General features: G+C 42.9%; 1 protein-coding gene across 1 annotated transcript; it reads left to right on the top strand.

The window, feature by feature from the left end:
* The first annotated feature begins 9,058 nt into the window (after positions 1–9,058).
* Positions 9,059–22,297, top strand: LOC108648286 (olfactory receptor 5B12-like). The gene is made up of 3 exons (XM_031891806.1): positions 9,059–9,072; positions 9,421–9,590; positions 21,681–22,297. The coding sequence occupies exons 1-3, from the start codon at positions 9,059–9,061 to the stop codon at positions 22,295–22,297; spliced, it is 801 nt and encodes a 266-aa protein (XP_031747666.1).
* The last annotated feature ends 272 nt before the right edge of the window (positions 22,298–22,569 follow it).

Genomic DNA, 22,569 nt, shown 5'->3' with positions numbered 1-22,569 from the left:
ACTATAAGTTCCATGCAGGATGCTGCCGCTTTGCAGAGAGATTTGACAAAACTGGAAAACTGGGCAGCAAACTGGAAAATGAGGTTCAATGTTGATAAGTGCAAAGTTATGCGCTTTGATAGAAATAATATAAACGCAAACTATCTACTGAATGGTAGTGTGTTGGGGGTTTCCTTAATGGAGAAGGATCTAGGAGTTTTTGTAGATAACAAGTTGTCTAATTCCAGGCAGTGTCATTCTGTGGCTACTAAAGCAAATAAAGTGCTGTCTTGTATAAAAAAGGTCATTGGCTCAAGGGATGAGAACATAATTTTGCCCTTTTATAGGTCCCTGGTAAGGCCTCACCTTGAGTATGGGGGGCAGTTTTGGGCTCCAGTCCTTAAGAAGGATATTAATGAGCTGGAGAGAGTGCAGAGACTGCAACTAAACTGGTAAAGGGGATGGAAGGGTTAAACTATGAGGTTAGACTGTCAGGGTTGGGGTTGTTTTCTCTGGAAAAGAAGCGCTTGCGAGGGGACATGATTACTCTGTACAATTATAGACAGATAGTGGGAGATGTTTTTCCCATAAAATACCAGAGTCCACACCCCTTTAGATTAGAGGAACGGAGCTTCCATTTGATGCAGCGTAGGGGGTTCCTCACGGTGAGGGCAGTGAGGGGGTTGGGGAATGCCCTGCCGGGGGATGTTGGGTAGGGGGTTCCTCACGGTGAGGGCAGTGAGGTTGGGGAATGCCCTGCCAGGGGATGTTGGGTAGGGGGTTCCTCAGGGTGAGGGCAGTGAGGTTGGGGAATGCCCTGCCGGGGGATGTTGGGTAGGGGGTTCCTCACGGTGAAGGCAGTGAGGTTGGGGAATGCCCTGCCGGGGGATGTTGGGTAGGGGGTTCCTCACAGTGAGGGCAGTGAGGTTGGGGAATGCCCTGCGGGGAGGTGTTGGGTAGGGGGTTCCTCAGGGTGAGGGCAGTGAGGTTGGGGAATGCCCTGCCAGGGGATGTTGGGTTGAGGGTTCCTCACGGTGAGGGCAGTGAGGGGGTTGGGGAATGCCCTGCCGGGGGATGTTGGGTAGGGGGTTCCTCACGGTGAGGGCAGTGAGGTTGGGGAATGCCCTGCCGGGGGATGTTGGGTAGGGGGTTCCTCACGGTGAGGGCAGTGAGGTTGGGGAATGCCCTGCGGGGAGGTGTTGGGTAGGGGGTTCCTCAGGGTGAGGGCAGTGAGGTTGGGGAATGCCCTGCCGGGGGATGTTGGGTTGAGGGTTCCTCACGGTGAGGGCAGTGAGGAGGTTGGGGAATGCCCTGCCGGGGGATGTTGGGTAGGGGGTTCCTCACGGTGAGGGCAGTGAGGGGGTTGGGGAATGCCCTGCCGGGGGATGTTGGGTAGGGGGTTCCTCACGGTGAGGGCAGTGAGGTTGGGGAATGCCCTGCCGGGGGATGTTGGGTAGGGGGTTCCTCACGGTGAGGGCAGTGAGGTTGGGGAATGCCCTGCCGGGGGATGTTGGGTAGGGGGTTCCTCACGGTGAGGGCAGTGAGGGGGTTGGGGAATGCCCTGCCGGGGGATGTTGGGTAGGGGGTTCCGCACGGTGAGGGTAGTGAGGTTGGAGAATGCCCTGCCGGAGGATGTTGGGTAGGGGGTTCCTCACGGTGAGGGCAGTGAGGGGGTTGGGGAACGCCCTGCCGGGGGATGTTGGGTAGGGGTTTCCTCACGGTGAGGGCAGTGAGGGGGTTGGGGAATGCCTTGCCGGGGGATGTTGGGTAGGGGGTTCCTCACGGTGAGGGCAGTGAGGTTGTGGAATGCGCTTCCTAGTGATCTTGTAATGGCAGATTCTGTATATGTGGGTTTATAGATAGGTTGGTATAACTGTGTGTATACGTGCACTAGGGTTTGCTTAGTTGGAACTTGAGGGACTTTGGTCTTTTTTAAACCCAACTTAACTATGTAACTATGGTCTACAGCAGTGCTGTCCAACTTCTGTGGCACCGAAGGCCGGAATTCTTCCGGCCTCCATGGTGGAGGGACGATAATGGAAGCTAGTTTTGACCACTCCCCTTTTTAAAACCACACCCATGTTATAGCATGACCATAGATATATTAATGGTGGTAGTACAGCAAAAACCTGCTATACTCTGCCTTCCCTACCCTGTTTGCCATACTCTGCCTTCCCCACGCTGCCTGTGTGTGCCATACTCTGCCTGCCCTACCCTGCCTGTGTGTGCCATACTCTGCCTTCCCTACCCTGCCTGTGTGCGCACAGTCTGCCTGCCCCACCCTGCCTGTGTGTGCCATACTCTGCCTTCCCTACCTTGCCTGTGTGCGCCATACTCTGCCTGCCCCACCCTGCCTGTGTGTGCCATAATCTGCCTTCCCTACCCTGCCTGTATGCACCATACTCTGCCTGCCCCACCCTGCCTGTGTGTGCCATACTCGCGATGGCACACACAGGCAGCATAGGGCAGGCAGTGGTCAGTCAGCATAGGACAGTCTGAGGTGTGAACAGGTGACAATGGGGGTGATTACAGCCTGAGCCTGAGGTGTGAACAATGCAGGGGATGAACAATATAGGGATTAAAAGGTGTGAACAACACAGGGGATTACATATTTAAACAATACAGGGGGTTTACAGCCTGAGGTGTTAACCATGCAGGGGGCAGTTAATCTCAGTACTGATACCATTTAAAGCTTACATAAAGGTAAGTAATCAAAGCAGCCAGACAGGTGGGGGGCCACACAGAGGGGGGTCGTGGGCTGCAGGCCGCCAGTTGGACAGCACTGGTCTACAGCAATGTGTCCCAGCTGTGACAATCTTGTATTGAATACATAGAGATGGTTCTCAGTCTTTTTCTCTCACATACAACCTCAATATCCTTATTGTAATTATAAGGGTTGCCTTCAAACACAAAATAAATTAAGACATTTCAAACTTGTATAAAATTTTAGTGGAGAAGACCAAAAAACTCCCTGAAGAAGAAGTTTGCTGCAGCACTGTGTGTATGTGGCTTACCCAAACTGCAGCCCATCAGCTGCTTCTAGACCGTGGGTGACAAATTTTTTTGACGCAGGCATCCATTTTTCGGTGCTAAGAATTTTGTCGCCCGTTTCTCAAAATAATCCACCAATGGCGAAATGCGGACATTCGCCGCAAATCCACACCTGCCAAATTGTTTTGCCCATCACTACATTATCTACTGCGCCACAGGAGGCTCTTTGGGCTGTGTGGGGTCAGTTGCCCCAATGTGCATTCAACATCTCTACCTGCTTCCCTCTTGTCTCCACCCATCTTATTAATCTTATGTGTTGTTGGTCTAGCAATTAGGGGCCTTTATAAACCTGCTCTTTGCAACTTCCAGTTGCTCGATCATGGTTGCTCCAGAGCCTGATCCAGCCTGTTATCCTGTGTTTCTGTGACTCTGCCGTTCCTGATTCCCAAGCTCCCTGCCTGTTATCTGCTCGATATTATGTTCCTGTTCTCCTGTCCCCACCTGGTTCCCATCTTCTGTGGATTCCCTGGTTTGGCCTCCAGCCTGTATACTTGACTTTGCTTTCCTGCTGCCTGCCTTACAGACCTTGCCAGTCTTCTGCCAGCCCTGACCTTCTTGCCTGTTACCAGACTCTGTTTTATCTCTGCCTCATCACAGGCCTGTATTTCAACTCTATTTTTGTTCTGCTTTTTCATGTGTATTTGTTACTTTCCTCATTGGTTCATTAAATCTATTAGCTTCACTTCACAATGGCCTTCGCTCACTATCCTGCCATTAAAGGGAATTTTCCGGGTTACTCAGCATATAGGCTCCAACCCTGCGGGTCCCTCACTGTTGGCCAGACCTGACACTGATCCTGCACCCCACACTCAAGCTCTCAAATAACTTTGGGTGTCAGTATTTCATGAAACCAGTTGAGAAAGTTATTTGATTAATTTTTTACAATCTCTTTTGGGATGGGTGCTCAGTTAATAATTCATAACTGGAAAGTAAGTGTTTAAAGACAGTTCCAAATAAATGATACTCAAGCAATGTTTTAAATAACTTTGGCAGCATCCAGAGGTAGCATTGCTTGCTTTTGGTGAACAACTAGTCCAAATGATCTCCAGTGCACATATATACACACACCTATCTATATACTCACATATATATATATACTAGATATACCAATATCTATACTTTATATCTTAAGATCACAATAGCTTTGGATTTTTTGCTTGTCCAATAAATCATCCAAACCACTCTTAAAGGTGGTAATGGAATCCACCATCACAACATTACCCACCAGGGCATTCCCCAGACTCACTACCCTCACCATGAAGATCCCCCTACACTTCAACTGAAAGTCCTGTTCATCTAAACAGATATCTGATTTATTCTAATGCTCCCGAGAACTCTAATTGTGTTGGGAGTCATTAAAACTCACAAGTGATTTCCAGATGAGATTTGTCTAAAGGCATCCACATCTGGGAACCCCCCCACCAGGCAATTAATAAATGATATTTAAGAGCAAGTGTCACCCAGTTCGTGTTTCGTTCCACCTGAACTGGAGAAATGAAAACCAAATCGGAAATATTTTGAAAAATGTTCACCTATTTAAAGTCTTAGACAATTTAATCTTCTTCAGGAATTGTAAACACAGGTAAGAAATTGTATCACACATATATATACAAATTCATTCATTGCTTTAATGATAAGTCTCTCAACAGTAATATATACTGGGAGGCAGCATAGGACAAAGGAAAATGAAAAGATAAAAACCCAGCAGAGGGTACATGGGTCTCTTCCACAGTCTCTAATAATGAACAGTTGTTTGTACAAGTGCAGTAATGAGATTTGTCTTGGTTCTTGTGTACATTGTTCATTATATTCTTACTCCTATATAGTATTGTGAGACTATGAGACAACAAAGGTTTTGCTGTTTTGTTTTTGGATAAACTTTCATGGTCCAAGCAACAAAGTTTGGGAGTGTTATATAAGTTTAGGGATACTCTATATGATTCAGTAGCAGTATTTCTATATACTATCTTAGTTCTCCTTGTTGATATCCAGGCACTGCCTAAACCACCATTGCATTATTCTATAATAGAATGTGCATTATTATGATTAAGTTGATAGCAGGGAAGGCCCAATATATGCTTGGGAAGGACGAATCATTTTGTTTTTCAGGTGCTTAATATGGGATAGTCATTAGAGATAAGGCAGGCATGGATGTGCAGTGAAAATCCGCATTTCACCATTGGTGAATTTTTTTGCAAAACAGTGGCAAACATTTGCCATGAAAAAAGTTGCGGTTGCGTCAAATACATTGCGGTTGGGTCAAAAAAGTAGTGGTCTTGTCAAAAAAAAGTCCCGGTCGCATCAAAAAAGTCACGCAAATTTTTCCGCAGTTTTGCTAGATTTTTAGCGAAGCGAAAATGGGACAGATTCGCTCATCACTAATAGTCATTCAAAACTAGCCATAAGCCAGGTGCCCATAATGGAAATGACATATCTAAAAGACTGCAGCAACTGCTGATTCTCTGCCTCCCTCCCTCGTTGCAGATCTCCCTACCAGGCAACAACAGGCTGATCCTTGTTATTTGGTTTATTTTCATCCAGAAACACCTGAGGCACAGCCTGGGCACATGGTGCTGTGTGAGAGAAGGAGAGTGCGTTTCTGCTTAGTATAAAAGTCTATCGGGAAATGTAGGGCTGAACTCTGTTACCTACAGGCATAGATAATAAAAAAAAACACAAATACAAGAGTATTGTAGAAATGATACCTATATTGGCTAACAATAACAATACATTGCAAGCTTTCAAAGGCCCCTTCGTTGGGCAGAATACAAATGAGAACTGGAATGGCACAACATTTATACTGTTAGATCAGAGAGAAGCTTTTACAAGCAATAAATTAGGAAGTTACAGATAGATAGAGATAACTTGTGAAGATAATAAAAGAAATTAATGTTTATTAGGGTGGGTTGTCAATAGTCCAGGGCTCTGGATTCAGCCAGATCAGATAGTGTGACATGAAACCTGACCCCAAATTAAGGCCCTGTCTTACTGTGTGGAATAACTCCATACATTTGAATTCATAGATCTTCCTTTCTCGTTCAGATCCAAAGTTCCCTTTTAGAATTAACACCTTCATGCCCTGAAGCCTGTGCTCCTGATTGCAGAAGTGTTGTCCCACCGGTGTATCACACGCTTTGGGCTTAATCTTATGTCTGTGATGGTTCATCCTTGTGCGTAGTATTTGCCCTGTATCTCCAATGTACATTCCTCCTGTACGGCACTTAGTATGATCATGTACACCACATTGGGGGAAGCACATGAATAGCAGTCCCGAATGGTATAGACCAGTGGTCCCCAAACTTTTTTGCACCACGGACTGGTTTAAAAAAAGACTATTTTTCCAAGGACCAGGGGTGGGGTGCAAATAGTGCATAGTACATAATTTAATTATTACATATATAATGTAAATGTAATTATTACATTTTGTATTATGCACTTTATTTTTATTATTATTACATTATAAAATATATGTAATATGACTAACACAGTACTACAGTTTTTGTTTTGTGACTAAAGGCATAGGAAACTGTATTTTCTCCATTACTAGCCCTCAACCCAGTAGGGTGATTGGCAACTCCCAACAAGTCCCACTGGGACTCACATGCAACTTTTCCACTCAGGATTCACCCTCACTGTATTAGTGGAGGAAGAGTATAGTTAAACTGTAACTCTCAGGTTGAATACATTTATTGAACACCAGAGGTTCTTAAACAATAAACAGGAACTTTATTGAACCACAATATTATATGAATAATGAGGCCAAGTTATGCTTTAAAGTCTTTATGCAGATGACTGACACCAATAGAACACAGTGGAGATAGCACACGTAAAATGAGCAAAGTATCACTGGTTACACCTGGTTAAACCTTTCTAGATGTGAAGCCATCAGTGACTAATCCTCATTAATGGAATCCTGGTATCCCAACTAAATCCAAAAAGTGAGACCTAGTCCAGCCTCTGGATGCTCAGCACTTCTACCTGCCTTTCAGGTGGAGCATTAAAGTGCAGATTTATCAAAATGTGGAACAAGAGAAGGGCTTTTTTTGTTAAACCCGAGGATCCCCCAGTGGGCCAAGACCTTAGTGAGCCCCGGTGAACTTTAGACCTATTTTTAGGCCTAAAGTGCAAGTTGCTCATTGATGTGGTCCTCTGTTCGACAGCTCATATACCCTAGGGCCAAATGTTCTAATCATTTCTATATCGGCCACATCAGGTGGGCATATTGGGAGAAGACCTGTTCATTTGGCGCCCTCAGCAAATGAGCAGATCACAAAGTGTATGGCCACCTGTAGGCATAAAGGAGAAGTAAAGCTAAGTAAGCTTTATCAGAAAGGTTTATGTAAATACAGCCATAAGCACTCACAGAACTTCTGCTCTGAGTCCTCTATCAAAAGAAGAACCATGTTTCTTTCCTTCTATTACAGTATGTATACAAGATCCTCTGTGTCAGACTTCTCTCCTTCTCTTAGGGCACAGCACAAGTCTGTTCAATTTGCTCCTCTTCCTTCTCCTCCTCCCCTCTCCTCTCTGCTGTAATCTGAAACCAGAGCAAAGAGACGCAGGCAGGGAAGTGTAGTCAGACCAAGCTAAAATTGCAGCTGCTATCTTTTTAGATTGGTAAGTATAGGTTGTGAGTGCTAGGTTTACTTGGAAGGGTGGAACTTGATGGACTCTTTTTCAACTATCTTAAACAGAGAGTGTGTCTAGGGCTGTTTACTCAAGTATGGTAAAGCTTTCTAATCTAATCTAAGCTTTCTAGCTTTTCCAATCACCATATCTCAAACCAAAATGTATATTGGAACACTATGTAGGATAGCTTTTAATAAAAACATTAAATAAGTATTAACCATTAATCATCTCATAGATGAGAAGATAAGTTAAGCAAATGAGTGATGTAATATTATAAATTTGAAATTAATAATAAATTAAAGCAGGTTGATCATTTGAAAGACTTCAATCCATGTCTTTTTTCCTTTCAGCTATATCTTGCTAAGTGATATGGAGGACTTAAATCAAACCTCGTCGGATAGATTCTTCCTTCTCGGCCTCACCAATGTCCCATACCTACAGGCAATATATGTTTCATTATTCTTTATAATCTATATAACCGCACTGTCAGGAAACTCCCTGCTTATCATCGTAGTGAGGATCAATGAGCAGCTGCAGACTCCCATGTACTTTTTCCTGAGCAACCTCTCCATTTTGGACATCTGCTTATCTTCCACCATAGTCCCCAGACTGATGATAAGCACTTTATCACAGGACAGAAGTGTTTCCCTCTTAGATTGTGCATTACAGATGTTCTCCCATTTAGCTGTAGGTGGGACGGAGTGTTTGATTCTAGCTGTTATGGCCTATGACAGGTATGCAGCCATATGTCAGCCATTACACTACAATACAGTTATGAACAAGACATTCTGTATATGTATGGCCGCTGGATCATGGACTCTTTCCTTTACTAGTGCTTTCCTCCATGTGTATTTTACTTTCCAACTGCCTTATTGCCGTTCTCACAACCTTGACCATTTTTTCTGTGAGATGCCTCCTTTCTTTCGTCTCTCTTGCCGAGATACTTGGCCCAATGAATTAGCCAATTACATCACAGCCAGTATAATTGCCATGTGTTCCTTCCTTTTAATTCTGATTTCATATATTCACATAATCTCAACTATTCTAAATATCCGTTCTAGTGATGGAAGAAAAAAATCTTTCTCCACATGTACATCCCATCTCACAGTGGTCTCTCTGTTCTACGGCACCATCTTGTCCATGTATATGAGCCCTCACACTGCATATTCAAGCATAGGCAATACATTGTCCATTATTTATTCAACTGTGATCCCAATGCTGAATCCTATCATCTACAGCATGAGAAATAAAGATGTCAAAAGCACCATAAGAAAACAAATGAAAAACAAAAACTATTTCTGAAAAGTCCCCACATTGTGCTCAATGACGCAAACAGAATTTATGGACGCCAGAAGGTCTTAAACCAATAGCAACCAAAATAAAATACTCACATAGAACCATGATTGAGTTGAGGTAAAGTGGTTACAGCAATATAACAGCAGATCATGTCACACCCTGACATTCCTCTTTGAGGACTTGCTTAGCAGGATCCCACTTCAACTCTGTGACTCCATTTAGTGAAGCTGGATCACCTCCAAAGGGACCTCCAGGGATGCATCTAACCTGATTCCCTTTCCACTACGATCCCTACACTAACAGGCAGTATTACCTAGAACAGATACCATCCATCTGCCACTTCTATGTAGTAGCTCAGAATGGCTCTTTCTGGCCAAACCTAGGGTGTATTATGATAGGAGCTCACCTACCACTACCTACATACCATATTCACTGAGTCAATGTTCCTGACTTCACCTCCCTTAGGACATACTTTTCAGTGGACAAAGTCAAAGGTTCTACAGCAGACATCCACCTTTCTGAGCCTGTGAAAGCCAAAGAGACAGAACATGTGGTGGTTTTTGAAGACTACGGAATCTTGACACCTCCTGGGCAACACCTTTACCTGGCATGTCAAACAACTCTCCCATCCAACGGTAAATTAGGCCCAACTATTAGGCAACCAAAACTTTCCCAGGAACCATGGGCCAAACCATAGGGAATGTAAAACACTATGCTAAAACTTCTAAAAGCTTAAATTACTTGCTATAAACATTTAGTTCTGGGTACACCTTTAGCCAAGAAGACCACATCTAAAATGTTTTGTTCAGTTATTTTATGGTGCACCACCAAAATATCCCATATGTAATGATGTCTAAAAATGTTTTGATAATATATTGTTATTTTATAATATCGATTTGTAAATATTTAAATGGAAATCTGTTGCACTATATACATTTAGTGTCGCAGTAATACACTGGATGTATTCACATTTCTTATATGCTTTTGTCTTTGAATTAGAGCAACTATATATTATAGAATTGTCCATTTGTCACATTACATTATTCTTTTCAAAGAAGACGTAGCTTTATACTCAATTATTCTATGATCAATTTAATTATTAAAAAGTACAGAACTTTTTAAAATCCAGATGGACTATTTCCGTTAAAGGCTGCATAACTGATCCAGAGAAAACCCAAAATGGTGCAGTATTGATATATAGAAGGGAAGTGTTAAGTGCCATAAAAAATATGGGAAGGGGCAAGTCCTGGAAATCATTCCCGCACCCCACCCATTAGATTACTACAGTACATCCAGTTCCATGCAACAAGTAGAGATGTAGCGAACTGTTGGCCGGCGAACTAATTTGCGCGAACATCGGTTGTTCGCAAGTTCGCGAACTTTTAGCGATGATCGCAATTTTGGGTTCGCCTTAGCTGGAGCCAAATTTTGACCTCTCACCCCAGAGCCAGCAGATACATGGCAGCCAATCAGCCAGCTCTCCCTCCTGGACCACCCCCGGACCACTCCCTTCCATATATAAACCGAAGCCCAGCAGCCATTTTACATTCTGCCTGTGTGTGCTTGATGAGTTAGCATAGGGAGAGAGCTGTGCAGGGGTTTGAGGGACAGTTTAGGTAGCTTTGCTGACTAGTGATCTACTTTCTACTGCTCTGTATGTAGCTGTGGGGACAGCTGTCCTGCTGATCTCATCTGCTGTAACCCAATAGTCCTTGTAAGGACTGCTTTTATTTTCTGATTACTGTTACTCTTCTTTTCATTGTGTACTGCAGCTCCGTCTGCTACTGTGATTTATAGAGCCCAGTGCTATTAGTCTAGCTGTGTTGGGGACTGGTGTGCTGCTCCTAGTAGTTCACCCCCAGCACCAACCAGAGATCACTTTTTTTTTTATTTTTATTTTTTTATTTAACTTACTGTTCTTTAACGTGTCCAGTGCTGTTTGCTGTTATTCATAGTAGTGCACCAAACACGTTACACATAGTTGTGACATTGCATTGCAATAAAATCACCTGAGCGATGTTTTTCCACCAGCAATAATATATTCCGTATCCACTACTGCAGCGTTTTGTCTTTGAGTGTGAACCGGCTGTAACCTTTACACAACTTGATTGGCATGTAGACGCCGGACATTTTAAAGCAGTTTATTACACAAGTTTAGAAATGTAGTGTGATTTCTGCCCTTTACAGCACAAAACGCAACGCTGTGTCAACAACGTTATTTTCAGAGAAGTTTTTGCCCTTGATCCCCCTCCTGCATGTCACTGTCCAGGTCGTGGCACCCTTTAAAAAACTTTAAAATCAGTTTTCTGGCCAGAAATGGCTTTTCTAGGTTTTAAAGTTTGCCTTCTCATTGATGTCTATGGGGTTCGCAAAGTTCGCAAAAGTTTGCACTTTTTGGCAGAAGTTCGTGAACGGGTTCGCAAACTTTTTTTGTGAGGTTCGCTACATCTCTAGCAACAAGCCCAGGGTTGGCACATTACAATGCAATCACAATGGTGCGCCACCAAAATGTCATATACTGTACCCTGTGTATTCAGCCATTGTGCCTAAAAATTGTGTGTAATGATGTCCATTGTGCCTAAAATTGTCTTTGACTCAGAGCAACTATATATTAAAGAATAATCCATTTGTCATGTACATCATTTTATTCCAAACAAACCATAGCTTTATACTCAATTATTCTATTAAAAAGTAGAACTTGTGAGGAATCAAAGTGTAAAATTCTGAGAGATCTAAATGAGCTAGAAGTCTCAAATCCTTGAACACAACTTACATTTTGGGAGGGATTGCATCAGGGATATAAAGAAACAATTTTTAAGAACTCTGGTCTGCTAATGATAATAAATGGTGCAAAACTATAAGTTCCATGCAGGATGCTGCCGCTTTGCAGAGCGATTTGATTAAATTGGAAAACTGGGCAGCAAACTGGGAAATGAGGTTCAATGTTGATAAGTGCAAAGTTATGCACTTTGGTAGAAATAATCTAAATGCAAATTGTACACTAAATGGTAGTGTGTTGGGGGATCCTTAATTAAGAAGGATCTGGGTTTTTTTGTAGATAACAAGTTGTCTAATTCCAGGCAGTGTCATTCTGTGGCTACTAAAGCAAATAAAGTGCTGTCTTGTATAAAAAGGGCATTGACTCAAGGGATGAGAACATCATTTTGCCCCTTTATAGGTCCCTGGTAAGGCCTCACCTTGAGTATGGGGGGCAGTTTTGGGCTCCAGTCCTTAAGAAGGATATTAATGAGCTGGAGAGAGTGCAGAGACTGCAACTAAACTGGTAAAGGGGATGGAAGGGTTAAACTATGAGGTTAGACTGTCAGGGTTGGGGTTGTTTTCTCTTGAAAAAAAGGCGCTTGTGAGGGGACATGATTACTCTGTACAATTATAGACAGATAGTGGGAGATGTTTTTTCCCATAAAATAATCAAGGTACCAGAGTCCACACTCCTATAGATGAGAGGAACAGAGCTTCCATTTGAAGCAGCGTAGGGGGTTCCTCACGGTGAGGGCAGTGAGGTTGTGGAATGCCCTTCCTAGTGATCATGTAATGGCAGATTCTGTATATGTGGGTTTATAGATAGGTTGGTATAACTGTGTGTATACGTGCACTAGGGTTTGCTTGGTTTGAACTTGAGGGACTTTGGTCTTTTTTAAACCCAACTTAACTAATTAACTATGGTCTACACAGCAATGTGTCCCACCTGTGACAATCTTGTATTGAATACATAGAGATGGTTCTCAGTCTTTTTCTCTCACATACAACCTCAATATCCTTATTGTAATTATAAGGGTTGCCTTCAAACACAAAATAAATTAAGACATTTCAAGCTTGTATAAAATTTTAGTGGAGAAGACCAAAAAAACTCCCTGAAGAAGAAGTTCGCTGCAGCACTGTGTGTATGTGGCTTACCCAAACTGTAGCCCATCAGCTGCTTCTAGACTACAGCTCCCTGCATCAACCAACACCTGAACCTCAAAAAAACTGGAAGGACTTTGCTATGTAAATCTATGTCAGTATTGTGGGCTACAGAGGGTGGCTGTACAGACTATGGCTTCTTTTTTGGTTAACTGGGCACTGTGTTAACTAGTTTTAACCCAGCACTCTCCCCCTGTTCTCCATTCGGTATTACTAATGTAGATCATAGGGGAGCGGTAAAGTATAAAAAGCCATGCTGCTCGGTAATGCCTCAGCATTTCATCTACATTGCGCTTACATTTAAGCTGCCTTTCTGCAGGTCCCACCATCTTGACCATTATTTCTGTGGAAAGCCCCCTTTCCTCAACTTATGCCAAGATACCTGGCTGAAAAAGATACTTGGAATTTGCTCCTTGCTTCTGACTCTTGTTTCCTATTCTCAAGTAATTTCACCATTATCAACATCCGTTCCACTCAGGGGAGGAGAAGAGCTTTCTCTACTTGTGCTTCCCATCTGGCTGTCGTCTCTATTTTATGGAACCAATTTCTTTATTTATTGAGGTCCTGGCATTATCGTCTTCACTGTGGCAAATAAGTTTGTGTCTATCATTCAAACCAGTAGCTGCAAGTGAAGTGATATCAGTCAAGTTTACAGAACTTTTAATCCAGATGAATAAATCAAAATTAGTTTGATCAGTTCATTACTGGTTATGTAACAGGTTTATGGGGGGGATACAACAAAATGCACTAATACTTTCAACAGTTGTACTCTGGATCTGGTCAAGGGACCCAACCCCTTGGTTAAGCACACTGTGGGGAATCAAACTCTGGACTTTATGCTGAACTGTGACTGCATTTATCTAGTGATGAGCGAATCTCTCCCATTTGAACGTCATTTTTTCTCCGTGGGCGACAATTTTTCCCGTTTCTCGAACTAATCCACCAATGGCGAAATGCGGAATTTCGCCGTGAATCCATGCCTGCCAAATTGTTTTGCCCATCACTACATTATCTGCTGCACCACAGGAGGCTCTTTGAGCTATGTGGGGTCAGTTGCCCCAATGTGCATTCAACATCTCTACCTGCTTCCCTCTTGTCTCCACCGATCTTATTAATCTTATGTGTTGTTGGTCTAGCAATTAGGGGCCTTTATAAACCTGCTCTTTGCAACTCCCAGTTGCTCGATCATCGTTGCTCCAGAGCCTGATCTAGCCTGTTATGCTGTGATTCTGTGACTCCACCATTCCTGGTCCCCAAGCTCCCTGCCTGTGCCCTGCTTGATTCCTTGCTCCCGTTCACCTGTCCCCACCTTGTTCCTGTCTTCTGTGGATTCCCTGATTTGACCTCCAGCCTGTATACTTGACCTTGCTTTCCTGCTGCCTGCCTTACAGACCTTACCAGTCTTCTGCCAGCCCTGACCTTCTTGCCTGTTACCGGACTCCGTTTTATCTCTGCCTCATCACAGGCCTGTATTTCAACTCTATTTTTGTTCTGGTTTCACATCTGTTTTTGTTACTTTTTTTATTGGTTCATTAAATCTATTTGATTCACCTCACAATGGCCTTCGCTCACTATCCTGCCATTAAAGGGAGTTTTCCGGGTTACTCAGCATATAGGCTCCAACCTGCGGGTCACTCACTGTTGGCCAGCCTGACACTGATCCTGCACCCCACACTCAAGCTCTCAAATAACTACCATCACAACATTACCCGCCAGGGAATTCCCCAGACTCGCTGCCCTCACCATGAAGGAACCCCTACAGTTCTTCAACTTAACAGATATCTGATTTATTCTAATGCTCCCGAGAACTCTAATTGTGTTGGGAGCCATTAAAACTCACAAGTGATTTCCAGATGAGATTTGTCTAAAGGCACCCACATCTGGGAACCCCTCCCCCCCCCAGGCAATTAATAAATGATTTTTAAGAGCAAGTGTCACCCAGTTCGTGCTTCGTTCCGCTTCACATAAAAATGCCAGAACTGGAGAAATGAAACCAAATCAGAAATATTTTGAAAAATGAATTGTAAAGACAGGTAAGAAATCATATCACACATATACACATTTTATATATATACACAAATTCATTCATTGCCTTAATGATAAGTCTCTCAACAGTAATATATACTGGGAGGCAGTATAGGACAAAGGAAAATAAAAAGATAAAAACCCAGCAGAGAGTACATAGTTCTCTTCCATAGTGTCTAATAACGATCAGTTGTTTGTACAAGTACAGTAATGAGAATTGTCATGGTTCTTGTTTAAATTATTATTTTCTTACTGCTGTATAAATGTGTGAGAGTGATGTTTGCCGTTTAGGAAATGTAATTCCACCTCTCTGTGGATTTGTGTCATTTATATTTCACATAACACGGTACCATCTTTGAACATGAGATGTAATAGCATTACACCTAAGGGGAATGTAGTACTGTATGAAAACTAGGGCTTTATGGCATAGTTTCAGTTAATGATGCAAAAATAAGTGCAGTGCAAGTATTGTGACTATGAGACAACAAAGGTTTTTGCTGTTTTGTTTTTGGATGAACTTTCATGGTCCAAGCAACAAAGTTGGGGAGTGTTATATAAGTTATGGGATACTCTATATGATTCAGTAGCAGTATTTCTATATATACTATCTTAGTTGTCTTTGTTGAGATCCAGGCACTGCATTATTCTATAATAGAATGTGCATTATTATGATAGCAGGGAAGGCCCAATATATGTTTAGGAAGGACAAATCATTTTGTTTTTCAGGTGCTTAAGATGGGATAGTCATTTGAGATGAGCCAGGCATGGATTTGCAGCGAAATTCCGCATTTCACCTTGGTGGATTTTTTTGCAAAACAGTGGCAAACATTTGCCGTCAAAAAAGTTGCGGTTGCATCAAAAAAGTAGTGGTCTTGTCAAAAAGGTCGCTGTTGCATCAAAAAAAGACACATGGTAGCTTTTTTTCCATTGCGCAACTTTTTCTGCAGTTTTGCTAGTTTTTTAGCAAAGCGAAATAGGACAGATTCGCTCATCACTAATAGTCATCCAAAACTAGCCATAAGCCAGGTGCCCATAATGGAAATGACATATCTAAAAGACTGCAACAACTGCTGATTATCTGCTTCCCTCCCTCGTTGCAGATCTCCCTACCAGGCAACAACAGGCTGATCCTCGTTATTTGGTTTATTTTCATCCAGAGACACCTGAGGCACAGCCTGGGCACAGGATTCTGTGTGAGAGAAGGAGAGTGCGTTTCTGCTTAGTATAAAAGTCTATCGGGAAATGTAGGGCTGAACTCTGTTACCTAAAGGCATAGGAAACTGTATTTTCTCCATTACTTGCCCTCAACCCAGTAGGGTGATTGGCAACTCCCAACAAGTCCCACTGGGACTCACATGCAACTCTTGCACTCAGGATTCACCATCACTGTATTAGTGGAGGAAGAGTGTAGTTAAACTGTAACTCTCAGGTTGAATACATTTATCGAACACCAGTGGTTCCTAAACAAAAACAGAAACTTTATTGAACAACAAAATTATGAATAATGAGGACAAGTTATCCTTTAATGTCTATATGCAGATGATTGTAGGGTCTTTTGGGCAGGGCTCTCTGCACCTCTTGTATCGGTTATTGGTTGCTTTATATGTTACTCTGTATGCCCAATGTATGTAACCCACTTATTGTACAGCGCTGCGGGATATGTTGGCGCTTTATAAATAAATGTTAATAATAATAATGTAGATTGTAAGCTCTTTTGGGCAGGGCTCTCTTCCCCTCTTGTATCGGTTATTGATTGCTTTATATGTTACTCTGTATGCCCAATGTATGTAACCCACTTATTGTACAGCGCTGCGGGATATGTTGGCGCTTTATAAATAAATGTTAATAATAATAATGTAGAGTGTAAGCTCTTTTGGGCAGGGCTCTCTTCCCCTCTTGTATCGGTTATTGATTGCTTTATATGTTACTCTGTATGCCCAATGTATGTAACCCACTTATTGTACAGCGCTGCGGGATATGTTGGCGCTTTATAAATAAATGTTAATAATAATAATGTAGAGTGTAAGCTCTTTTGGGCAGGGCTCTCTTCCCCTCTTGTATCGGTTATTGATTGCTTTATATGTTACTCTGTATGCCCAATGTATGAAACCCACTTATTGTACAGCGCTGTGGGATATGTTGGCGCTTTATAAATAAATGTTAATAATAATAATAATAATGTATGTATGTATGTCTGTATATCTTTATTTATAAAGCGCTACTTATGTACGCAGTGCTGTACAGTAGAATACATTAATACAAACAGGGTGTTAATAAGATAATAGATAAATATACTCGAGTATAAGCCGATCCGAATATAAGCCGAGGTACCTAATTTTACCTAAGAAAACTGGAAAAACTTATTGACTCGAGTATAAGCCTAGGCATCCATTTCTTTTAACACACCTGCACACTAGCTTGTGTCTGAGTAGTAAGGGCAGCGCTGGATTACTAGTCCAACTGGCCAACCATGTTATCATTTTAATTTGGGTGATTAGAAAGGAAAGGTTTGCATGTAGTACAGTGATATCCCGGCACAGAAGGAAAAAGGGGGTACATAGGGGGAATGTAGAACAGAAAGCAAAACAAAAAGTAGAAAACCTCAACTCATACTATAACTGTAGACATTTGTGTATTCCATCGTCTTACTGTTTTGGCTTTTATTACATATTGGGGATGGAGTTATCATCATGAGTGATGGCACGGAGGGGTGGAAGGCAGCCAGGTCCTCCAGGGGGCCCATGGGTATCCACTCTCCCTTTCTAATATGTTTACTTTTGCATATTTGACTTTGGTTACTAATAGACATCCATTTTTAGGGCAGCCTGGGTCAGTGGTTTTGTTGCCCACTGAAGAGAAAGCCCTGGAGCAGGGGTAGGAAACCTTGGCTCTCCAGCTGTGATAAAACTACAAATCCCATCAAGCATTTTCCTTAATTAACTATGACTGTGGCTGTCAGACTCCTGCAATGCATTGTGGGACTGGTAGTTCCATAACAGCTGGAGAGCCAAGGTTCCCTACCCCTGCCCTGGAGCATGTGTGTTATAAGGCTTCTGTGCAACGTGTCACATACTGCAGCCCTATTAGAGCAGAGAAAAAAATCATTGGCGACTTAAGGAGCATAAAATAAGAGAAATCAAAGCCAAAGGATGAGACATGTCTCCGAATGTGTCTGGCAGGATGTGCGATCCCCCTGAGGCATAATGTCCATTTTCATATTGATGAACTGTCAGGTGCAAAAAATGGCATGAACTTATAAATAAAGCAAGACCTATGCATTCTCCCTTGCACCGTTTGAGGCATTCTGATATCTTTGGTTACAAGGAGAGCCAGCTCGGCAGATAAGAGTTTAGCTGAGTGTTAATGACCATTAAACTCTTATCTGCCGAGCTGGCTCTCCTTGTAACCAAAGATATCAGAATGCCTCAAACGGTGCAAGGGAGAATGCATAGGTCTTGCTTTATTCATTAAACAGCTCATTTAAATGAAAGTTCTTTTACCACGGAGACAACAATCCGCAATTTTACGAAAAACGGCAGCCCGTAATACCTTGCTACAGCCATCGGACGCGTACCGGCATTCGGCGCACACTCACGCACGTCACGCAGAGTGCGACATGACACGTGTGCGCCGAATGCCGGTACGCGTCCGATGGCTGTATGGTCTAGCTGGTCTGAATGGTCTAGCTGCGCTCGCTGCCTGTAGCAAGGTATTTTACGGGGGTATTTTACAGAGAGGGGGTCGCAGAGTAAGCGCATGTACACGCGTCGGCCGGGGGAGGGTTGGGTGCGTGCGGCTACGCACTTGGGCAGCGTTACATCAGCATCTACCGTATATACCCGAATATAAGCCGAGGATTACTTTTTCAGCTCTTTTTTAGGGCTGAAAATCTCGGCTTATACTCGAGTATATACGGTATAATAATAAATACAGATAAATACAGCAGCAATAAGTTAAGAGTCGAGGACACAAGAGGAAGGAGGTCCCTGCCCCGTAGAGCTTACAATCTATATGGGAGGGTAAGAGTCAAAGGCACAAGAGGATGGAGGTCCCTGCCCCGTAGAGCTTACAATCTATATGGGAGGGTAACTTACAGACACAAATAGGCAAATATAAGTGCTGTAGGTCACAGTGGGTGACACTACAATATAAGTGCCAGTTCCCAGATCAGGTGCTGGGCGAGTGCTCCAAAAGGGAGTCTTTAACCTTAGTTTTAAAAAGACTGGGGCAGGATTCTCTCCGGAGGAAATCAGGGAGGGCATTCCAAATGTAGGGGGCAGCCAGGCAGAAAGGGTTAAGGCGGGAAACCACAGTAGTAGTGGGGGGCGCAACCAAGCGATTGCTCTGCGAGGAACGAAGGAGTCGGCCGGGAACGGCCCGGAATGTAGTGAAGAGCAAAGGAATGGAGGGCTTTGAAGGTTAGGAGAAGAAGTTTGTAGGATATTCTTTGTTTAATAGGAAGCCACGATAAGGACTTTAGCAGGGGAAGGGCCTTAACTCTCCTGGATGAGAGGAGGAGAATTCTGGCAGCAGTGTTTAATATAGACTGTAGGGGGGAAAGATGGGAGTTAGGGAGGCCGGTTAATAGCAGGTTACAGTAGTCCAGTCGTGACAGGATGAGAGCATGCATGAGCAGCCTAGCTGTTGCAGTAGAAAGAAAGGGACGAATTTTGGCAATATTGCATAAGAAAAAGTGACAGGTTTTGACAGTGGTGTTAATGTGGTCAGAAAAGGAGAGACTGGAGTCAAAGATCACCCCCAAACAACGTGCCGAATCGACAGGGTTGATGAGGGTGCCATCAATAGAGATAGAAAAGGGGGGGGGTAGGACCAGGCTTAGGCGGAAAGATCATTAGTTCAGTTTTTGTTAGGTTGAGTTTGAGGTGGCGTTGGTTCATCCAATTAGAGATAGCCAGGAGGCAGTTAGAGATTTGAGTCTCAGTTCCAACTGTTAATGAAGGGGTCGACAGATAAAATTGGATATCATCAGCATATAGATGATATTTGAAGCCAAATGAACGGATAAGATCTCCCAAAGACAGCGTGTAAAGGGAGAACAACAACGGCCCAAGTACAGAGCCTTGAGGTACCCCCACATTAAGTACAGAGCTTTGGGGTACCCCCACATTAAGTACAGAGCCTTGGGGTACCCCCACATTAAGTACAGAGCCTTGGGGTACCCCCACATTAAGTACAGAGCCTTGGGGTACCCCCACATTAAGAGGAACTGGAGATGAGGTGTTGTTAGCGTAGGAGACAGTGAAAGAGCGGTTAGAGACATAAGAAGAGATCCAGGATGCAGCCTGACTGCCGAGACCAATCGAATGCAGAATTTGCATCAGGAGAGAGTGGTCAACCGTATCAAACGCAGCCGATAGATCTAGGAGGATTAGTATGGAAAAGTGACCTTTGGCTTTGGCAACCTAAAGATCGTTTGTAACTCTGCACAACGCTGTCTCAGTAGAGTGCGCAGGCCGAAAACCAGATTGCAGAGGGTCTAATAAATTATGGTCATTGAGAAAGTTAGTAATACGGGAGAAGACAATGCGCTCTAAGATTTTGGAGGCAAGCGGTAGAAGTGAGACAGGGCGGTAGTTAGAGAGACAGGACTGGTCCAGTGTGGCCTTTTTTAGGATGGGCTTGACACAGGCCTATTTGAAGGAAGAGAGGAAGCTTCCAGAGGTCAGAGAAGAGTTAAAGATGTGAGTAAGAGCTGGAGTAAGTTCAGGAATGCAGTGTTTGAGCAGAGAGGAAGGCATAGGGTCAAGAGAGCAAGTGGTGAGGGGAACAGACAAAAGAAGGTGGGAGACCTCGGAGACAGTTACGGGACCAAAAGAGTTAAGAGGATTGAGTCCTCAATCAAAAGAAGAACCATGTTTCTTTCCTTCTATTATGTATACAAGATCCTCTGTGTCAGACTTCTCTCCTTCTCTTAGGGCACAGCACAAGTCTGTTCAGTTTGCTCCTCTTCCTTCTCCTCCTCCCCTCTCTGCTGTAATCTGAACCCACAGCAAAGAGACGCAGGCAGGGAAGTGTAGTCAGACCAAGCTAAAATTGCAGCTGCTATCTTTTTAGATTGGTAAGTATAGGTTGTGAGTGCTAGATTTACTTGGAAGGGTGGAACTTGATGGACTCTGGTCTTTTTTCAACTATCTTAAACAGAGAGTGTGTCTAGGGCTGTTTACTCAAGTATGGTAAAGCTTTCTAATCTAAGCTAAGCTTTCTAGCTTTTCCAATCACCATATCTTAAACTAAAATGTATATTGGAGCACTATGTAGGATAGCTTTTAATAAAAACATTAAATAAGTATTAACCATTAATCATCTCATAGATGAGAAGATAAGTTAAGCAAATGAGTGTAATATTATAAATTTGAAATGAATAATAAATTAAAGCAGGTTGATCATTTCAAAGACTTCAATCCATGTCTTTTTTCCTTTCAGCTGTATCTTGCTAAGTGATATGGAGAACTCAAATCAAACCTCATCAAAAAGATTCATCCTTCTTGGCCTCACCAATATCCCATACCTACAGGCAATATATGTCTCAATATTCTTTGTAATCTATATAACCACACTGTCAGGAAACTCCCTGCTTATCATCATAGTGAGGATCAATGAGCAGCTGCAGACTCCCATGTACTTTTTCCTGAGCAACCTCTCCATTTTGGACATTTGTTTATCTTCCACCATAGTCCCCAGAATAATAATAAACACTTTATCACAGGATAGAAGTGTTTCTGTCTTAGACTGTTCATTTCAGATGTTCTTTGGTTTAGCCGTAGGTGGGACGGAGTGTTTGATTTTAGCTGTTATGGCCTGTGACAGGTATGCAGCCATATGTCAGCCATTACACTACAATACAGTTATGAACAAGACATTCTGTATATGTGTGGCTGCTGGATCATGGATTCTTTCCTTTATCAGTGCTTTCCTCCATGTTTATTTTACCTTTCAACTGCCTTATTGCCGTTCTCACAATGTTAACCATTATTTCTGTGAGATGCCTCCTTTCTTTCGTCTCTCTTGCCGAGATACTTGGCCCAATGAATTAGCCAATTACATCACAGCCAGTATAATTGCCATGTGTTCCTTCCTTTTAATTCTGATTTCATATATTCACATAATCTCCACTATTCTGAAGATCCGTTCTAGTGATGGAAGAAAAAAATCTTTCTCCACGTGCACATCCCATCTCACAGTGGTCTCTCTGTTCTATGGCACCATCTTGACCATGTATATGAGCCCCCACACTGCATATTCAAGCATAGGCAATACATTGTCCATTATTTATTCAACTGTGATCCCAATGCTGAATCCTATCATCTACAGCATGAGAAATAAAGATGTCAAAAGCACCATAAGAAAACAAATGAAAAACAAAAACTATTTCTGAAAAGTACCCACATTGTGCTCAACGACGCAAACAGATTTTCTGGAGGTCAGAAGATCTTAAACCAATAGCACCCAAAATAAAGTATTCACATACAACCACAGATTAAGTTGAGGTAAAGTGGTTACAGCAATACAACAGCAGATTATGTTACACCCTGACATTCCTCTTTGAGGACTTGCTTAGCAGGATCCCACTCTACCTCCAAAGGGACCTCCAGGGATGTACAGCATCTAACCTGATTCCCTTTCCACTACCATCCCTACACTAACAGG

This window comes from Xenopus tropicalis, chromosome 8 (assembly GCF_000004195.4).
Source record: "Xenopus tropicalis strain Nigerian chromosome 8, UCB_Xtro_10.0, whole genome shotgun sequence".
NCBI lineage: Eukaryota > Metazoa > Chordata > Amphibia > Anura > Pipidae > Xenopus > Xenopus tropicalis.
Note: the sequence above shows the minus strand (reverse complement) of the source record. Positions and strands in the feature narration are given on the sequence as shown.

Excerpts from the sequence above, each read along its gene's own strand:
- LOC108648286 (XM_031891806.1), top strand. Across the intron at positions 9,591-21,680 it reads AACAACTCTCCCATCCAACG|CCGTAGGTGGGACGGAGTGT; the intron begins GTAAATTAGGCC and ends TCTTTGGTTTAG.